Source organism: Arctopsyche grandis, chromosome 4 (genome assembly GCF_051622035.1).
Source record: "Arctopsyche grandis isolate Sample6627 chromosome 4, ASM5162203v2, whole genome shotgun sequence".
In the NCBI taxonomy this organism is placed as follows: domain Eukaryota; kingdom Metazoa; phylum Arthropoda; class Insecta; order Trichoptera; family Hydropsychidae; genus Arctopsyche; species Arctopsyche grandis.
Window position 1 is genome coordinate 28,693,724 of NC_135358.1, and position 17,976 is coordinate 28,711,699.

General features: G+C 34.0%; 6 protein-coding genes across 8 annotated transcripts; 2 read left to right on the forward strand and 4 right to left on the reverse strand.

Annotated features, from left to right (window-relative positions):
• Positions 1-3,461: 3,461 nt before the first annotated feature.
• LOC143910813 (U-scoloptoxin(01)-Cw1a-like) lies at positions 3,462-4,374 on the reverse strand (the record flags this gene model as incomplete). Its single annotated transcript, XM_077429410.1, has 3 exons — positions 3,462-3,552; positions 3,749-3,891; positions 4,189-4,374. Coding segments are annotated over 3 exons (420 nt in total), but the record flags the coding sequence as incomplete, so codon positions are not given.
• On the reverse strand, positions 4,316-9,703 carry LOC143911108 (uncharacterized). Of its 2 annotated transcripts, none has more exons than XM_077429853.1 (4): positions 9,584-9,703; positions 9,306-9,427; positions 8,945-9,219; positions 4,316-4,401 (listed from the first exon to the last, which is right to left on the reverse strand). In XM_077429853.1, exons 1-4 carry the CDS (start codon positions 9,650-9,652, stop codon positions 4,376-4,378), a joined length of 492 nt encoding a protein of 163 aa, XP_077285979.1. In that variant the 5' UTR covers positions 9,653-9,703; the 3' UTR covers positions 4,316-4,375. The 2 variants fall into 2 exon arrangements, with proteins under 2 accessions (XP_077285979.1, XP_077285978.1); XM_077429852.1 differs by lacking the exon at positions 4,316-4,401 and adding an exon at positions 8,509-8,856.
• Positions 9,704-10,686: 983 nt separating this feature from the next.
• Nxt1 (NTF2-related export protein 1) lies at positions 10,687-11,821 on the forward strand. The gene has a single exon (XM_077429854.1). It carries the CDS (start codon positions 10,772-10,774, stop codon positions 11,192-11,194), a length of 423 nt encoding a protein of 140 aa, XP_077285980.1. The 5' UTR covers positions 10,687-10,771; the 3' UTR covers positions 11,195-11,821.
• Positions 11,822-12,648: 827 nt separating this feature from the next.
• Positions 12,649-14,466, reverse strand: MED6 (mediator complex subunit 6). 2 transcript variants are annotated; one of them, XM_077429844.1, is made up of 6 exons: positions 14,410-14,466; positions 13,859-14,088; positions 13,612-13,786; positions 13,437-13,542; positions 13,174-13,358; positions 12,649-13,096 (listed from the first exon to the last, which is right to left on the reverse strand). In XM_077429844.1, exons 2-6 carry the CDS (start codon positions 14,056-14,058, stop codon positions 12,857-12,859), a joined length of 906 nt encoding a protein of 301 aa, XP_077285970.1. In that variant the 5' UTR covers positions 14,059-14,088; positions 14,410-14,466; the 3' UTR covers positions 12,649-12,856. The 2 variants fall into 2 exon arrangements, with proteins under 2 accessions (XP_077285970.1, XP_077285971.1); XM_077429845.1 differs by having other exon boundaries at positions 12,793-13,096; positions 14,287-14,447.
• On the forward strand, positions 14,239-16,509 carry Naa80 (N-alpha-acetyltransferase 80). Its single transcript, XM_077429849.1, has 2 exons — positions 14,239-14,455; positions 15,238-16,509. The coding sequence occupies exons 1-2, from the start codon at positions 14,449-14,451 to the stop codon at positions 15,837-15,839; spliced, it is 609 nt and encodes a 202-aa protein (XP_077285975.1). The 5' UTR covers positions 14,239-14,448; the 3' UTR covers positions 15,840-16,509.
• LOC143911107 (flavin reductase (NADPH)) lies at positions 15,789-17,844 on the reverse strand. Its single transcript, XM_077429851.1, has 4 exons — positions 17,618-17,844; positions 17,282-17,545; positions 16,718-17,104; positions 15,789-16,081 (listed from the first exon to the last, which is right to left on the reverse strand). The coding sequence occupies exons 2-4, from the start codon at positions 17,352-17,354 to the stop codon at positions 15,936-15,938; spliced, it is 606 nt and encodes a 201-aa protein (XP_077285977.1). The 5' UTR covers positions 17,355-17,545; positions 17,618-17,844; the 3' UTR covers positions 15,789-15,935.
• Positions 17,845-17,976: the final 132 nt, after the last annotated feature.

The window sequence follows — 17,976 nt, forward strand, 5'->3', positions numbered from 1 at the left end:
GCCACAACGACTCACAGTCCAGCTCGGAGTATCATCAACCACATCGATGCCCCTGCCGCCCCCGCCGCCCCACCAACCGACATCAGCCTCGGAAGAGCGGCGCCGCCGCAGCATCGCATCGCATCGGCGCGACCATCGGACCACCCACCGTCCTGCTCGCGACGTCACCGCCCTCGAATCTACCGACCATTCAGGGCGGTACACCTATGTACACAGCGGATGACCCACGTCAACATTTTTTTTCTCCCCACTCAATAATTTTTTTTTCTCTTTGTGTAACAATAATTTTTTTCTTTTGTAAAATTTGTTTCTTTGTAATTTTGGTATCGCTGATGCTGGGGGGGGAGTGATGTGGCGGCTCGCTTATACGACATGGTCGAGTTTGGTTGCCTTCCTGCGAGTGGGAACCAACTCGGCTGGGTTCGGAGAGCTGCTACTCACTCTGTCTTCAGCTGTCATATAATAAACACGTGCATTAACATGCCAGTCGTCTCATTCGTTCATCCTCCATAGCCTTAAAGAGATGATAACTCATATCATTTAGAACATTTTGAGCCACACATACCTCAGTTTAAAGTCTTATTTTTTTTATTACTTTAATTTTAAAAGTTTTTAGAAAAAGCACCAAAATCTCGCAGTTAATAGCTAATACTGCCTAAATTAAAATTGGTATGTAAATAAATTATTATTTTTTTGTTTTTCTAATGTTTATTCAATCCAATGAAAACAAACAACAGAAAAATATATGAGACAAGATAATTTTTCAAAAATTTGTCAAATAGGAACTGAATACCTTAAGAGGTCAAACCTTTTTAAAAACATGCCTGCTTATTGCCCTTTCTTTTAAGGTATCACTCATGCAGATATCTTGCCAGTTATCAGAATTAGGATGTAAAAACCTATGTAATTGAAGGAGCGCACCGAACAAAGGCTTTTTACAAGTGGCTTTAATTTTAACTTCTAATGTCAAATAAAACAAAAATTTTGTTAACATTATGGAGAATGAACGAATGAGACGACTGGCATGTTAATGCACGTGTTTATTATATGACAGCTGAAGACAGAGTGAGTAGTGGCTCTCCGAACCCAGCCGGGTTGGTCCCCACTCGCAGGAAGGCAACCAAACTCGACCATGTCGTATTAGCGAGCCGCCACATCACTCCCCCCCCAGCATCAGCGATACCAAAATTACAAAGAAACAAATTTTACAATAGAAAAAAAATTATTGTTACACAAAGAAAGAGAAAAAAATTATTGAGTGGGGAGAAAAAAAATTGTTGACGTGGGTCATCCGCTGTGTAGGTGTACCGCCCTGAATGGTCGGTAGATTCGAGGGCGGTGACGTCGCGAGCAGGACGGTGGCTGGTCCGATGGTCGCGCCGATGCGATGCTGCGGCGGCGCCGCTCTTCCGAGGCTGATGTCGGTTGGTGGGGCGGCGGGGGCGGCAGGGGCATCGATGTGGTTGATGATACTCCGAGCTGGACTGTGAGTCGTTGTGGCTCGTGGAGGTGTTGTAGCGCTACCGCCCGTCTCGGCGTGACGACGCTCGTGGGGACGGACGGGGCCTTGATGATGATGATGATGATGGTGCTGAGGTGGTGTGTGATGAATCTTGTGGTGCTGGATGACCGTTCTATGTGTAGTGGATCGCGCATGACTCCACATCCAGCTGTCAAGATCGTCGTCTCATTCGCTCCCCCATTTTTTTAAGCACCTGTCATCGACGTTGTGGCTGGACTCCAGGTAGGTAGGTAGGTAGGTAGCCGTGTCTGCTCGTTTATTGTCACCCGCGGGCCGCGGCGTGCTGTGTTGATGGCGATGGGGGCGCGGCGGGTAGCTTTCCCGCCTGGCTCGGCGAGGCAGGGATGAGCGGCATGTTGAAATTGATCGAGGCTGCGTGGCTCGATGTCGGGGGTCACCAGTATGGAGGATGAACGAATGAGACGACTGGCATGTTAATGCACGTGTTTATTATATGACAGCTGAAGACAGAGTGAGTAGTGGCTCTCCGAACCCAGCCGGGTTGGTCCCCACTCGCAGGAAGGCAACCAAACTCGACCATGTCGTATAACTGAGCCGCCACAACATAATTTATTGTTTATGTTCAAATGCATGCTTGCGTCCTTCGTCTCACTTTCATTGTGGTAATTTTGAGTTTCATTTCTTGGCTTCATGGTTTTAAAAGCAACATGTTCTAAATGATACGAGCTTTCATTCCTTTAAGAGGGCTGGACAGCAGCGCCTTGTCCATACAAACGTACTATACTTCTCCCTACCTCAATTATGGCACTAGAGAAATTATTTTTTAATATGCTATGGATATGCATCTATCGTTTTATTTTTTTTGATTAATAATTTTTTATAGGAGCTAGGAGCCGCCAAACATCTATAAAATCGCCTCTTTTTTACACCCACGAAAAGAGTCTAGCGTGGTTATTTAACGGTCGATTTTAAAAAAAATACGCCAATAGATGCACAGAAAATATCTTTCTCATACCGATGATGAAATTTTTTTTAAAATTGGTCCAGTTTTGGAGGAGAAAATAGTAGAATACGAAACCTCGATTTTGTCAATTTAAAACACGTTTTATCTGGTCGAAGCGCCACTGTCGCATTCACTCAATATATATATATATATATATATATATATATATATATATATATATATATATATATATATATATATATATATATATATATATATATATATTGATATATAGTGTCGCATTCACTCAATATATACATACATACACTCAATATATATATCGAAGAAAGGAACGGTAACAAAATTAAGGTTTCGGGTGCACAGCCCTCTTAAGGCCTTGCACTTAGCTTCATAACATCCTTTATAGTATTTTATTTTATTTAGTTAAAGCTAGATTTTATGTATATTTTGTTTTTGAAACTTAATTATTAATTTTTGTATCTAACAAAGATACAAAAACGATATTATTACAGACCTAATTAATAAGTGCAAATGTAAATATTTTACATGCAGTAGTACGAAAAAATTCATTGCTGATAATTGTTTGAAATAAATTCACGGAAAATATTATATCAATATCGATAACAATCAATCAAGATCAATAACAAGAACGACTCTGACGGTAGATTGAATGACACTCGTAATTCATTCACCCAATACCTTCGATGTTAAAAAAATGTTAAAGATTGTAGAATAAAGATGATTCCGCGCTAATGAAACTAATCGATTCCACTTCCAGCTTCAATTTATTTATTCGATGAAGTGATAAATCTTATAGCTTGAATTTAAAGTACATACTAAATTTTTTGTATGCTTTTTTGCCTTAGTAATATTTTTAATTGAATATTCACAGTGAGCTTGATATAAAAACACCATAGATTTCAATATGATAAAATATTTTATTTAAAAAAATAATAAATTACAAAGATAAAATAAATTTCAATAAATACATAAATTTTCGGTAGTGAAATATTTTCAATAGTAATCGTTATGAAGACTTTTCTTCAATTCGTCTTCTGGTTTCTTTTTTGGAACGAACGGATTCTTTTCTGGGTCAGCATTGAGACTGAAAAGGAAACACATATTATATTGCTATTATATCAAGTTGCACGTCAAATATTGCGTGATATGAAAACAAGTTATTAATGGGAAATGACTATGTATGAGTTACCATTTATTGATTTGTAATAAATAAAGTAAAAATTGATATACAAAGAAAGAAATAAACATATATATTACATAGAATGGATTTTTAATTTCACCTGTAAAGAGAAGTAGCTTGCGCACAGTCCACGTTGTACCACCAATCGCATGCGAAAATGTGTTGATTGAAAAGTGTACCATTAGTACACAAGAACGAAGCTCCCTGATCACCCTCACGACCATCGTGACAAATATGATAAGCCTGCAATTCGATCGATTTAAATACAATAGATAACAGTGGTCAAATATTTATTTACGACTAAAGGTCTGTTCATACGTTTCCAGCACGATCCGTATCCTGCAGGTGTCATGCAAGTGCGGATAGTATTCTTTGGTACATTATATATGGACGCGCATGAATGCGTAAATGCGCATGCGCGAATGGAGTATGAATACGTCCATATAATGCACCAAAGAATACTATCCGCACTTGCATGACACCTGCAGGATACGGGTCGTGCTGGATAGGTATGAACAGACCTTAAATCATCAAACTAACCTGACATCCAGTTTCAACGTTAGCATACATTCCAGGATGAACGGGAACGTTTCCGCAGTGGAAATTAGTGTGTGGTACTGAGTGATATATGGGATAATCTACACCCGGAGATCCAGGAACTTTGTTGAGGTCCTGTGGCTTTTCGTGTTCCCTCAATGGCTTTTTATAATACTGCTGCGGTTGTTCTTCATACTGATAAAATTGTTGGTGTGGCTAAGAGAACGGTACATTCAATTTTAGTTAAAACAATAAGAAATTATATAAAATGTAATATATGTATTGTACTGTGTACAATAACAAACAACTTGTATGTACTCGAATAGTTGTTTAATTAAATTGTGCAACTAAAACCGCTGGAAAAATTCGTGCAGCATTCAAATTAGAACTTATGAAATTAGCAGTCACAATTCCGTGCTGGATTGTAATATTAAAAACAATTTTACGCATTTCAAAACTAACTAAAGTAACTGGGATATGCCCAGGAAATATATGGAATTAACTAAATTACATCGAAGCTTTTAAAAAAGCTTTACTTTTATTCGCACGCGGTTGTATTTGAAAAACATACGACCGCGTGGGAATCGAACACAAGCCGACACATTTATTTAATTTTTTTTTTACTTTATCTATGTACGTAGTAACAATAGATGAAGTTTTGTGATCATGCGAAAATTCGAACTCGAGATTTTGACTGATTCGAACTCAGAATCGATTACTGATCACGTATCATGATCTAGAAAAAAATGTGTGTGTCTGTGTATTTTGGGGATTTTTTGAACACCGTTAGTCCTATCGAACTGAAACTCAGTATCGGTTAATGAAATTCTTATCGACACGATGTAAATTTTTTTCAAATTTTTAAGTTGACTGGAATTATCTCCCAAACCACTAACTGAATCGGACTGAAATTTTTTTACATGTACTAGAATTAATAATTTTTATAACTTTATATTTTTTAAATATTTTTATCTGAACCGGAAGTAGTACTTTTACTCTAGAAAATCGAGGTTTTTTATGTTTTTCTCAGAAACCTTTTGGTTTATTGAACTGAAATTTCATATCTAAAAGTTTAAGCATAATAGCAAGTTGTGTATAAAATTTGGTAAGCATCCCTCAACCGGAAGTGGCAGTTTATTTATTTAATAACTTGATATGCCATAACCCATGCGATGATATTTCATCGGGCACAACAATAGTCATATATATTTTCTTAGAGAACCATATCGTAAAAGTAATTTCTTGATACGCGCTTTTTTTTCTTTCGAAAGTGTTACTTATTCCTTTTTTTACTTCGATCGTCATTTGACACCACTATGACATTTTTTACGATATCTCTATACTATATAACGGTATTGATTCTGTAAAGTTTGTTTTCACGAGTCTAATATTAATACACTTATTTTCGTTATTGTGCAATTCAAGGCAATATAAGTATCTTTCTTCTCAATTATAATTATTCCTATGTTATTAAACTATGAACATAATTATTTTGATTAAAGCGATATCCAATGTATGAGTCGTTATATTTGAAAGTGTCACATTTCGAGAAATATTTAGTAGTAAATGTCGAGTCGAATTGCGTTTAAAAATATTTCAAAAATATGGTGGCCTGTAATATGTTTAGTCTGCTTTTCCGAGATTCTGGACATATCAAATTAAAAGAAGTGAAAACAATTTGTGAATTAAGTCAAACATAAATAGTGTTTTTGAACTGAATATTGGACTTCCACCCCTTTCAAATATAACGGCCCATGAATGTAATACATTAGTAAATTTACACTTGATCTAGATTCAAAAGTGTCGTCGTGTATACGTTATTGGCATTTTGAATTAGTAAGAATTATAAATTTGAATACATATGTATATTATATCAACACTAATACGTTTCTAATTTCACATGATAGATAGAGGTTTATTAGAAATTTTTGATGCGGAAAACTTAAAGGAACGTTATTTTAATTTTTAAATTAAATTACCTGAATTTTCAAAGCGTTGCCGATTAGAGCAAAAGATACAACAATTGCACCCAGCAAAAACAAATACTTGGTCATTTTGCAAAATTTCAAATTTCAAACGATTTTATTGCACGAGGTCGTAAGAGCACGTGTGACGACGTTCACCGTTCGGTTATCAGTAATTTTATTTCTGATTCTCCCTCTTACTAGCACTACAATTTGAGGTGAGAGTTAACGTTGGCCTACCCATTCCTCACTCGAACTTTGTGAAATACTTACTTTTTTGTAAAAATAATGTTTCATGAATTAAAAAAAATATCCCTTATAAAACTTGTCGATTCACTTCAATTTCTTGAAATGAATTTATTGATATTTAATTATTCGAAGAGTAATATGTATGCCACCAGCAGAATAGACTAGTGGTTAGCATATAATGCTTTGAACAGAGTGGTCACGGGTTCAAGTCCCATTGGTTTCTTGACCTTGGATATCTGACTCCAGATCGATCGTTTCCTATCAGAGTTTGCCAATTTATCTGATTTCCATTGAAACGGTTGCAACAAATTGGTAACCTTACCCATGTTCTCGCAAAATCTCGAGTTTTTAGCAATCTCGGATTTCGCTGTATCAAATATACAGAGAAATTCGATTCGAAATATATGTTTCTGGCCAAGAAGATGCATTGGGGTTACCTGTGCTAGGCCTTCGTGGTATAAATTAAATAAATAAATGTGCTAAATTAGGACATGAGATGCCCAAAATTCGTCTGTAGAGCTTATTTATACATATATTAATCGAATTTTCATTTTTATTCTCGGAATATTTGAATCTCGAGAAATAGAGATTTTCTATTTTGTTTCTCGAGATTCACAAGAATTCTTGAGTATAATTTTTCTTTTTTAATAGTGATTTTTTTAGCATATAAAATCGACTATATACAAAAATCAAAAGGACAGGAAGACTACATACATATATTATATTAGGGGTTTATAACTTTATTAAAGACATGATGATAGAAAGATATGGAGAGATATAATAGAACATTTATTAGAAAAAAAAGTGAAATTATATTAAAAAAAGTATTATAAAATATGGCATGAAAAGAAAAAATAACAATATGTAACGAAGAATTTTATAAAATTCCTAGTGTTGCTACCCGGCTTTGCCCGTGTTTTTGTGACCAAAATATAACATACTGATCAAAAAATAAAAATACTGATTATCTATACATATTAAAATACTTACACAAAATTATTTATGAGATAATAAGTATATAAATCAGTCAGTTTATTGAACAAAAACATGTAGTGATAAATTAAAAATATTCTCGATATTTTCGAGATTCTAATAAACGATTCCTCGAGAAACAAGAATCTTGAAATTTCACAATAAAATATTCTCGAGAAACGAGAATCAAAATTTATCGAGAATTCTCAATCACAACCTGAGACTCGAAACTTAAATTTTTTGATTTTTAATGAAAACACGAAAGAATTCTTTGTCTTCTTCATTCACAGAAATTATTTTTTAAGTATTTTATTTCTCTGGTAAGTTTTTTATAAGTCCATTAAACAAAGTAAAAAGTGAATAATATTTTTTTATACAATTTTATTATTGGCTGGGAAAATTTTGAAAAACTTATTTTCAATATACATAAATGGCCGGAGTGAAGGTGTTATAGCCAGGGGCGTATATTACACATTACCACCTGGTACATAAGCTTGGTCTGAGGCAATGCACGCGACAAGCTGCTTCAAAACAAACTAACTGGTTCGCTTTCACTACACACAATTGTCTGTGAAAAGTGCCAACGGAGCATTGATCCCTCAATTATGTACATTTAAATCTCTAATTTATGGAAAGATACACAATTAAAAAATAATCATTGTTTAGTTGCATGCTTAACAACACTCTTGTATAATTTCATATTGTGTTGGAAGAGTTCAACAAGACAATTTTCCATGTTAAACAGTTAACCGTTTGTGAACGTCGTTTTGCAATTCGACTTTTGAAACAGCCTATTGTTGGTAAAAGGCGGAGTATGGCACTAGCCTAATTTCGTAATCACAACCTTATATCATACCGTACGTTTTGCATGAATGGCTGCAAAAAAAAATAGTTGACATACATATTTACTTTCGATTTGGGATTCGTGTATATTATTCCATTTTAAGTATTGTGGATGATTTGTTTAACTATAAACTCGAAGAAAATATACATGGTTTTCTTACTAAGGTTACAATTAATTTTTACAAAAAAATTCAAACATACTCTCAATTTAAACCGAGTCAAGGTTGTTAGTCATACTATATGGAAAATTTTTTAGAATGTGTTGTATTTTAAAATGAACAAGAATCAGCCATGTACAAAGTCACACCAGAGGTTTATTATTGAAAACTTTTTGTGAAAACATGTTATAAAGAGATGCATTACATTATTGGTATTTAGATTTCAAAATTATGACATATTTTTTTTAATTTTTGGTGTAAAATTTCTGTAATCTATAAAAGAAAGCTTTATATATGTCATTTTATACTTTTACCTTATATAATTCAGTTGTAATATGCACAAATATTACGTTTATATGCATTCAACCAAAAATATATTGTGACACAATCAATGGAAACGTGGATTTGTAAAACAATTAACTTTTTATTTTTATTTTCAAAATTATGACAATTTTATATTGTGCGCAAACGTTTGGGTTTTTGGTCTAATAATTAAAAGAAAAATTGAAGTATTTATAATTTAATAAAATAAAATAAAACACATCTATTTCAAAGATTTTAAAGTTTTTTCACCTTTCGTTATTTTTATTTTATCCATTTCGGAGTCATCGATTTCAATTTCACTTATTGCTAATGAATATTTTTCCATTAATTTGCTTATACAATTCCTATTATTGTCCCTCTGAATATCTTCTATTTCTTTATAAGACACATCTGACAGTTTAGAATCATTGCAAATACAACAACTTGTCTTTGACATATCATTCAATAGTGTATCTAAACGCGATGATTGCACAAGCTTTTTGCAATCTTCAGAAAATATATTATTGGAATCGTTTGAAATTTCACTGAAAGATTAACATTAAATTAATTGATATAGTGATAGTTGTAATATAGTCAACATTTACAATAAGTCTATTGTTAGCATAAATACTTCAGCAATCCTTTGAAGAATCCAGTAGCCATCCCTATTTGTAAACCATTAGAATAACCAGAATCAAAACCGGCTTGCTGGTTTTTTTCCTTTGCTTCATCTATTCCATCTCTATACCCAGCCTATAGAAATAAAAACGTAAATAATGTATAATTCATGTTTACATACATATTTTCTTTGAAGAAATCTTAGTTACATTATTAAAGAGAAACTATTATATAAAGATAATCATTAAAATTAAAATTTTACTCGAAGTTAAGAAAATAAAATGTTAATACATTGAAAGCATGTCGAGCAGCTTTGGTAGAATCTCGGGTGATATCTTCGTCATCATCACAATCATCCATGGTGAGGAGTTTCAATTGACAGACAAATGTCAAAAGCACGTGTGAATGTTTATTAGTGTTGCTATATGTCAAAAAGGCAACACATTAAAAGTCATTCAAATACTTTTTTAAATTCTGAATTATTTTATTCACGACATAATAAAAACGGTAAACGGGTTACATCCCAAATGTGAATCGCTACAAAAATTCGTCGCACAGGAAAATTGCCGTACAGAAAACTGCTCAAATTTTGGTAAGCAAATGAGTATTTAGGCATTTTTCTGTAATTCTGTCTTCTGCAATTTTCCTGTGCAACAGAAAATCCGCGCGAGCGATTTTCGTAGCGGCGGTTATCCTGTTAACGATTCGAATTTGGGATGTAATCACCGAACCAATAAAAATAAGAAAAAATAATGTTTTATTATATATTTTCCTTAATTTAAATCTAAACAGAAATACAAATCCCTCCAGAGTAGTCAATTTTAAAAATAAGGAACTTTAACTATTTTCCAGATATAGTTTTACTTTCGCAATATTGAAAATATTTTTGTGGTTCAATTATGCTATGTAATCTTAATCAATCGGAGTTGATTGTCGTCCAACATACAACCCATGTGGGTCGTACTCCGACTTATACTTATAATAAACAACTAGAACAATCAGAAATTTATCTTTGATTTGAAAAATTCGACCAATTTTTAATTTTTGGGTGTGACCAGTTTTAGTGAGACGGGTGATCACGTGTGACCGATCTAGAGCGACCGGTTGTCCTGTGACCGGTTCACATTTGACTAGTAATCACCGAACCGTCCAAATCATAACAGAGGGAAATTTTTTTTTCTTGAGCTTGGCCCCATTCCACGACGAAAATTTCGTACACAAAAAGATGTGTACGAAATTTGTGTGAGAAAAATACGGTTTTTACATGTTTGAGATGACTACATTTTGTCACGACTCGGTCAAAGTATAGATGTCTCATAATATTGCCATGTTTTTGTAATGAAATTCTCAATTTAAAAATAATGGTTAATGGCCGTGATAAGCGCTCTTCAGTCGAGTATCAAATACATTCGCCGCGCTTAAATGTCACGCGTGTTGTCGTTTGTGCTGAAGCCTTTCCACAAATAAACACGTGCAACAATGAACGCCGAGGTGATGAAGAAGGTGGAGCAGGCGAACTCGACGGCCGAAGACTTCACTCGGCTTTACTACAAACAGATGGACAAGAGTCGTCACCTGATCGACAAAATGTACCTGGAGTCCGCCGTGCTGGTGTGGAACGGCAACGGGGCGGGAGGAGACGCAGACATTTCGCGATTCCTGCTGGAGCTGCCGGTCTCCGAGCACATCCTCAACACGCTCGACGCCCAGCCGGTCGTGGACGAGGCTCTGGCCGCCAGTCCCACTTTCCTGGTGCAAGTGGCCGGCTCCGTGCGCTATCAGGAAGCCAACGACAGACAGGACAGACCCTTTGAACAGACATTTATTATAACCGCTCAAGGCGACAAGTGGAAAATTGTTAGCGATTGTTTTAGAACTCAAGCTCCCATCGCTAGAAACTAAACTTACTTACATACTTATACTTGTTTTGATATATGATACATATGTACATAATAGATTTAAGCATGGTTTTCCCATTTCATGACCAATGTTCAAATTTACCACAGTGAAAATTTGTCAAATTTGGACGAAAGATAATAAATAAAATATATTTTTAATGAAATTTCTGTTTTTTTTTATTCTTCTAAAATTACATTTCTTCCTAAAATGAATATATACATATATTAAAAAAAAATTGTTTCAAAGTGAAGCTTGTACCAATTTTGACTAATCCGTTACGTCTATAGGTACGATATAATTGTATATACAGTAGAAATCGATTAACACGAAAACAATATTCTGGATTTGATGAATACTTTTGTCTTTTAATATACCAGGGTTGTGGAGTCAAAATTTACCGATACCCAACTTGAACGGTATTAGTAAGATCGACTTTTCTTGCCAACGTATAAAATTGTTAATAGTAAAAATAATAGCGATTTTCAAAATATAAAAAAGTAAAAGAATTAAAAAATCACTAAAAATTAACATGTAACCCAGTTTATTGAATTCTTGGCAATGAAATAGTTATAAATAAAAAAGTAAGTACATTCATAGTGTATGTGTATGAATTTCATACACAAATAAATCAATACGAAAAATGAGTAAAAATCAGAATAGAAAAAAATTACAAGATGGAGGAAATAATCGGTTTTGGCCACAAAACATCAAAATAGTGTAATTTAAAGATTTTACTTATAGGTAAACGGACCACTAGTCATATGTGAACCAGTCACAGGACATCCGGTCGCTCTAGATCGGTCACACGTGATCACCCATCACACTAAAACTGGTCACACCCTAAAATCGGTCACGAGAAAACTGGTTGACCGATTTTAGGGTGTGACCAGTTTTAGTGATGGGTGATCACGTGTGACCGATCTAGAGCGACCGGTTCTCCTGTGACTGGTTCACATTTGATTAGTAATCACTGAACCTACTTATAATGTAATTTAAAATCTTAATTTTTATAGGGAAATTATTAAATTTAATATATTTGGTCCGCTGTAGGAAGACATCAATAGCATTTCGTATAGACAATGGGACATGGTACGTACAAAATGCTATTGGTTGAGATGGGGTGAAGGGGACAGCATATACGTGTCATCCTGCAGCAGATGGACAAGTGGATTTAATTCAAAAAAATTGGAGACTTAAGTTGACATACAATAATACGACTCCACGACCCTGCATGCAACTTAGCGCTGAAAGATTTCGCATTTTAGAGGGGAAGAAAGTACTAAGCATCAAATGACTTACAGTTTATGACTTAACATTTATAGTCAGTAAGGTAGTGTACTTTGTGTTAGTGCACCATTCGTAAAACTTTCGCATCTCCCTTAAAATAAATAGTATAAAACCACTCGTATTTCCCTTAAATCAGTGTAGTGGCATAAAAGTAGGTTGGCAAACAAAGCGCTATTTTTCTCAAAGTTAAAATGAAGTTGTTTAAGGCAATATTACATGTGTGGCATTCTTTGAATATAGACATTCGTGTATAGTTAGAAATCAATACTATTAACACGAGATAATATTTCAGTCATTATTTAAACGATTACCTAAAATATGCTAAAATTTAATACGTGTATTTAAACAACTACATAAATATAAAAAAAGTTATAATTTTTAGATCAGTCTTGGTTTTTTTTCTGGTGGGGGTTTCATCTCTTGTTTAATATCGAGTTGTCCGCTATTGCCACTGGATGGTCCATTTGCAACAGTCGTTATCCCATTAGTTGTTGAAGTAGTATTTGGTTCTCCCGGCTCTTGTTTTATGGTAATATTTGCACTATTTGTATTTTCAGTTGGTTTAATATCTTGATTTCTATCAGATTGGTTTTCTGTTTTCACCGTTATATTATTAGGCTTAAAATAATTTCATACAATTGGTAAAAAAATTGTGTATACATGTATGTAGATAAAATTGTAGGTAAGAATATTACTGGTTTTGTGTCTGGTTGTGTTGTTGGTAAAGGAAATTGTCTGACGAGTTCTGCTAAAAGCATATCAACCCTTTGCCTTTGAAATAAAGTTGAGGGATCTTCTTTTGGGACTGCTAATACCGCTTCTTTGGTACCATTGTTTTGGTTTGTACCATTATTTCGCAATGCTCCACCACGATCAATTCCTATAAAAAAAATTCAGCAGCAGTTAAACGATGAATGCATACTTATATTCAAGCTCATTTTATTGTATGTATAAAAACCTGGTTTATTTGGTTTGAAATCCCACGAATAGCCTTTGCTGGGATGATATCGAGAATACGAAGCAGTCTCTTCAAAAGAGGATTGCAAATGATGAACAGATGATAGCTGAAAATAAAACCATATTTTGACAAATACTTGTAGAATACAATCACAAATTAAATTTCAATTACTTACCAATCTTGAGTTTAATACACTAGCAAGATCCGGAGCCTGATATATAATACCAGCTATGATGTAGTAATCTGCCATAGGTGTTGTTTGTGTCGGTGAGTGACGAACTTGCTTTCGTATCACATACAAAATTGGCTCTTGAACATGTAATAATACATATTCTACGCCAGTCATATTACTAAAAGAAATGGCAAAGTTCACAGTAAATAAACAATTCAAAGTGTTATGCTGAGAGAAAATGAGAGCTCACTTTAATTGTTCAGGATTTAATCGCTGCATTTTGATGATTTCGTTATTGCATGTGAGGTCAAAAAATGGATTTGACCGTTGTGAAAAGTAGTCCATGACATTCGTCGGATTTAAGATGGGTATCCAAGTGGAATCGTGCCATGATACACCCAGTGGATTATCAGTGGCTATTGAAGAAGAACCCATACGTCCAGCCATCATTTTGATCAACGTGATAGTTGATCTATATCTCTACAACAATTTTTCAAATATTGTTAGCACTCTGTATTCATTCGCACAACATCGACGATAGACATTCGTAACATGTTTTCTTTATTTTTTTTTTTTTAATCAAATTATTCACAAGTGTAACTTCTGCAAAAAATTGAATGGAATATAGACGAAGCAGATAGTTTTACGGCCAAAAGTATGGCAAAGAGAGCAAAGCACCTAAAAATAGGTTAATTGTGCTCGCAGTCGGTCCGGTGGTTCGTATTGTTTGTGTGATTTCGAACCGGAATTCGGAAACTGAACAGTGAAAACCGGAATCCGGCGAATAGCCGGACACCTCACCTTCGAGCACCCGTACAAACGCCAAACTTAACTGGAATAATGACAGGTTAATGCAGTGTTGTCACATACAAATAACGCAATTGTCCATTGTAAGATTTCGAATTACGACATACATATCTAACTAGATAATTCGAATGAACTTTTTTTTAAATGTATTTCCTTTATAGGTCGATCCTTCTTTCTATACATTATATAAGTGCTTCATATAAAATCTAAAACACTTTTATAATCAGCTAGCGTTGGGACTGTATAAATAAGTGTATGTAATGTGCTTTCATTGCGTGTCTTAAAACATATTCTAGATTGAAAAGCGTGTGATACGTGTATTATTTGGTAAATGGATTATTGCGCATTAATAATAAACACTCGAGTTCTTGTTAGTACAATATTTCGCGTGTGGAGATTTCGATTGATGGAGTTTTTGGGTGCCAGATGTTACGTGATCGAGATTTTAGTAATGTGTGCGAGATCACTTTTTGAAGAATAATCACCGAACCGTATTATTTTTGGGAAACAGTTGATAATCTTATTTTTTTTACACCGTTTTCAGGTAATTTAAACGATGGCTAGATATCAGATAAACCCAAAATTTAATATATTTTTTAAAATTGACAACTTTTGGGAAATCAAATTATATATAATACAAAAGCTTCACATACCTACCTAAAACCAGTTGATTAATTCTGTCTTGTTCTTAGACACAATTACGAAAATTTCTTTGCAATTTTTAAAATCAATTTATGAAAGCATTAATCTATATGTTTTCGTAATATCATCACACATCATAAGAACTTGACCACTTTGTACAATAATTTTATGTTTATCTAGATTTGGACGAATCAGCCTTGTCAGTAGTTGCTCTGCATCAGCATCCCGAATTGATGAAACAATGTTGTATACTAGTCAATGAAGAATGGCCTCGAAGTGAAACTGCACGTATGCTGAGTCTGCAAACTTCTTGTGATAAAATGCCCACTTGTTTGGTTCTCCTAACCGGTGATAAAAAAGTAATCGGGCATTGCAAATTAACACCCATACCGAGCATCAAAGACAGTTGCTTCGTAGAATCTGTTGTCATCGACAAAGCTCTCCGGGGCAAAAGAATGGGCACTTTTCTAATGCAAGCGAGTGAAGAATATTGCCGATTGGTGCTCAATTTAAAAACGATACATTTGTCGACAAAGGGACAAGAGATATTTTATCAGAAATTGGGATACAACATATGTGAGCCCATTTCAATTTATGGTAGTTTCCCTCAAGCACAGAACGCTGTCAATAATATTGCACAAATAAATATACCAAAACTAAAAATTGACGATAAATTAAATACGAATACCGCACCGCCCATTCCACCACCATTAAATATCAAAATGAATGTAGAACCAAAGAAAACTGCTAAAACTTATATGGTAAAGTCGCTTTTATTATAACATCAATAGAACACTATAAAAAGATGTATTAAAAGAAATTTAATTGAAATAATGAATCGGAACAAAATCACATATTTATTTCTTCTTAAATTATGATTATGCAGTATTAGCCAACCCTACAACTCTTCCATGAAATTCAGTCTGTGTTAGGCTATCGATCAAAAATATTCCCAAATCCCACTTTGATATCATTCTACCGGGGCTTTTATCAAACTCGGTTGTAAATTTACTGCTTGGTGCATCTGAAACGAAAATTTTAAAGAATTGAATAAATAAATATCACATATTAGAAATACACATTAAATATTATTTAAATATACTCGGGTATCAAACATTCCTCAATTGATGGACATATTCGTTCATAATTTTTACATGGAAATGAATATTAAAATTCAATAAAGTGAATATTTTATCTGCAGTTTCACATTATGTACATTACAAGGTCAGTATGTTTTATGAATAAATTGGATATGGTGATAATATGATTATACCAGTGATTCATAAATATCTTTATAGTTCTCTAATCAAAATTTTATGTAATAGTTGAATGATGTTTTTTTCTATCATAAGTGATGTACAATATATTATATGTATGTATGTATACTTGGATAGGCGTTTTCATTTTATATTTACTGTGATCAATAAAAAGTATTTTCCTATTCTAGAAATTATTCCATTTTTTTTAATTTCAATATAAAAACCACTATTTTATGTAATGTATTACATAATAACATCTAAAAATTGAATATATATAGTTTTAGATTGAAATCTGACAAACCCCACTATAGATAATGTTAATAACACATTTCCGACTAATCATTTATGTATTCTAGATAAAAATTCGTTCATAGTTATGTAAAAATCGATGACAAACTCACCGCCAATATGTGGAGGGAAAACTGCTATATATTTAAGAGCGCTATCTTTCAATGCATCATACATGCGCTGATGATCAGCATTCACATCGACGAACATCTTCGGCACCTTTTCGGGCTCGTAAAACAGAAAAGCCGAGAGACATACCGATACAGTGTTTACGTTGTTGGCTTTCATTCCGGCTATGATATTTTTCATACCCGTCGACATATCTGTGGTCGGCTTTAGATCATTCCTAGTGCCCAAAACAACAACAACGCCATCAACATCCTTGATAGCGGTGTTGACTTGTGCCTCGTTCAAAACATCACCGACCACAATCTCAACTTTATCTTTGATTTCTTTGGGAACCTTAGACTCATCCCTGACAAATATCCTAGTTGTGAGACCTTCAAGTGAAACATACATATATATAAATTTCAGAAATATTTATAGTAGTAGAATCATATAAAGGCATACTTTATTCGATATTACTGTGAATATTGTGTAAATAATAATGGTCAAGTGTATAGATGAGATATTTGGATAGGCTAATTACACAATTATTCATAAAATCAATTTATTACCTTTTTTGATGGCAGCTTCGACTGTGCAAAGACCAGTCATGCCAGTGGCTCCAAATATGACAACTTTCTTCATGATCTTTTGTGGAAAGAGAGATCTTCACTAGTTAAAGCGTAGACAGATATGTACGTAGCTACACCGGCAACTGTCGGTATACGAATGTCGTGAGCAGACCGACAATGACATTGAACAGTAAATAAACACTTGAGTGATATTTGGTTGATAAGAATAAATTGAAATACCGTTAAATTTCGTTACAAATAATGCTGAAATAACGAAATGTACGATATAGTTAATTACTTGATATAAAGAAAATATTAAAAAAAAATTTACCTTACATTTTTGTAAATTTTTATTTCAATAAGCTTCTGATTTATACATATTGTAAATATTTTGTCGATGCCGGAATAAATTGAGAAATATAACTACATATTTGCAATCGCCAGGGCCACTCTAAGGGGTGATTTGAGGGGTAAACGGACTACTAGTCATATGTAAACCAGTCACAGGACAACCGGTCGCTCTAGATCGGTCACACGTGATCATCCGTCACACTAAAACTGGTCACGAGAAAACTGGTCACACCCTAAAATCGGTCACAAGAAAACTGGTTGACCGATTTTAGGGTGTGACCAGTTTTCTCGTGACCAATTTTAGGGTGTGACCAGTTTTCTCGTGACCAGTTTTAGTGTGACGG

Bases quoted from the DNA above. Each gene is read 5' to 3' on its own strand.
- LOC143911108 (XM_077429852.1), bottom strand. From the start codon at position 9,652: ATGGATGATTGTGATGATGACGAAGATATCACCCGAGATTCTACCAAA. The intron at 9,428-9,583 runs GTATTAACATTT...TTATTTCTATAG, and splicing joins CTGCTCGACATGCTTTCAAT to GCTGGGTATAGAGATGGAAT. The intron at 8,857-8,944 runs GTGAAAAAACTT...TTTAATTATTAG, and splicing joins TAAAATAAAAATAACGAAAG to ACCAAAAACCCAAACGTTTG.
- Nxt1 (XM_077429854.1), top strand. From the start codon at position 10,772: ATGAACGCCGAGGTGATGAAGAAGGTGGAGCAGGCGAACTCGACGGCC.
- MED6 (XM_077429844.1), bottom strand. From the start codon at position 14,058: ATGATGGCTGGACGTATGGGTTCTTCTTCAATAGCCACTGATAATCCA. The intron at 13,787-13,858 runs GTGAGCTCTCAT...CATTTCTTTTAG, and splicing joins TTAAATCCTGAACAATTAAA to TAATATGACTGGCGTAGAAT. The intron at 13,359-13,436 runs GTTTTTATACAT...TTTTTTTTATAG, and splicing joins TTTCAAACCAAATAAACCAG to GAATTGATCGTGGTGGAGCA.
- LOC143911107 (XM_077429851.1), bottom strand. From the start codon at position 17,354: ATGAAGAAAGTTGTCATATTTGGAGCCACTGGCATGACTGGTCTTTGC. The intron at 17,105-17,281 runs GTAATAAATTGA...TTTCACTTGAAG, and splicing joins CGAAGCTGCCATCAAAAAAG to GTCTCACAACTAGGATATTT. The intron at 16,082-16,717 runs GTGAGTTTGTCA...TTTTCGTTTCAG, and splicing joins TTTCCCTCCACATATTGGCG to ATGCACCAAGCAGTAAATTT.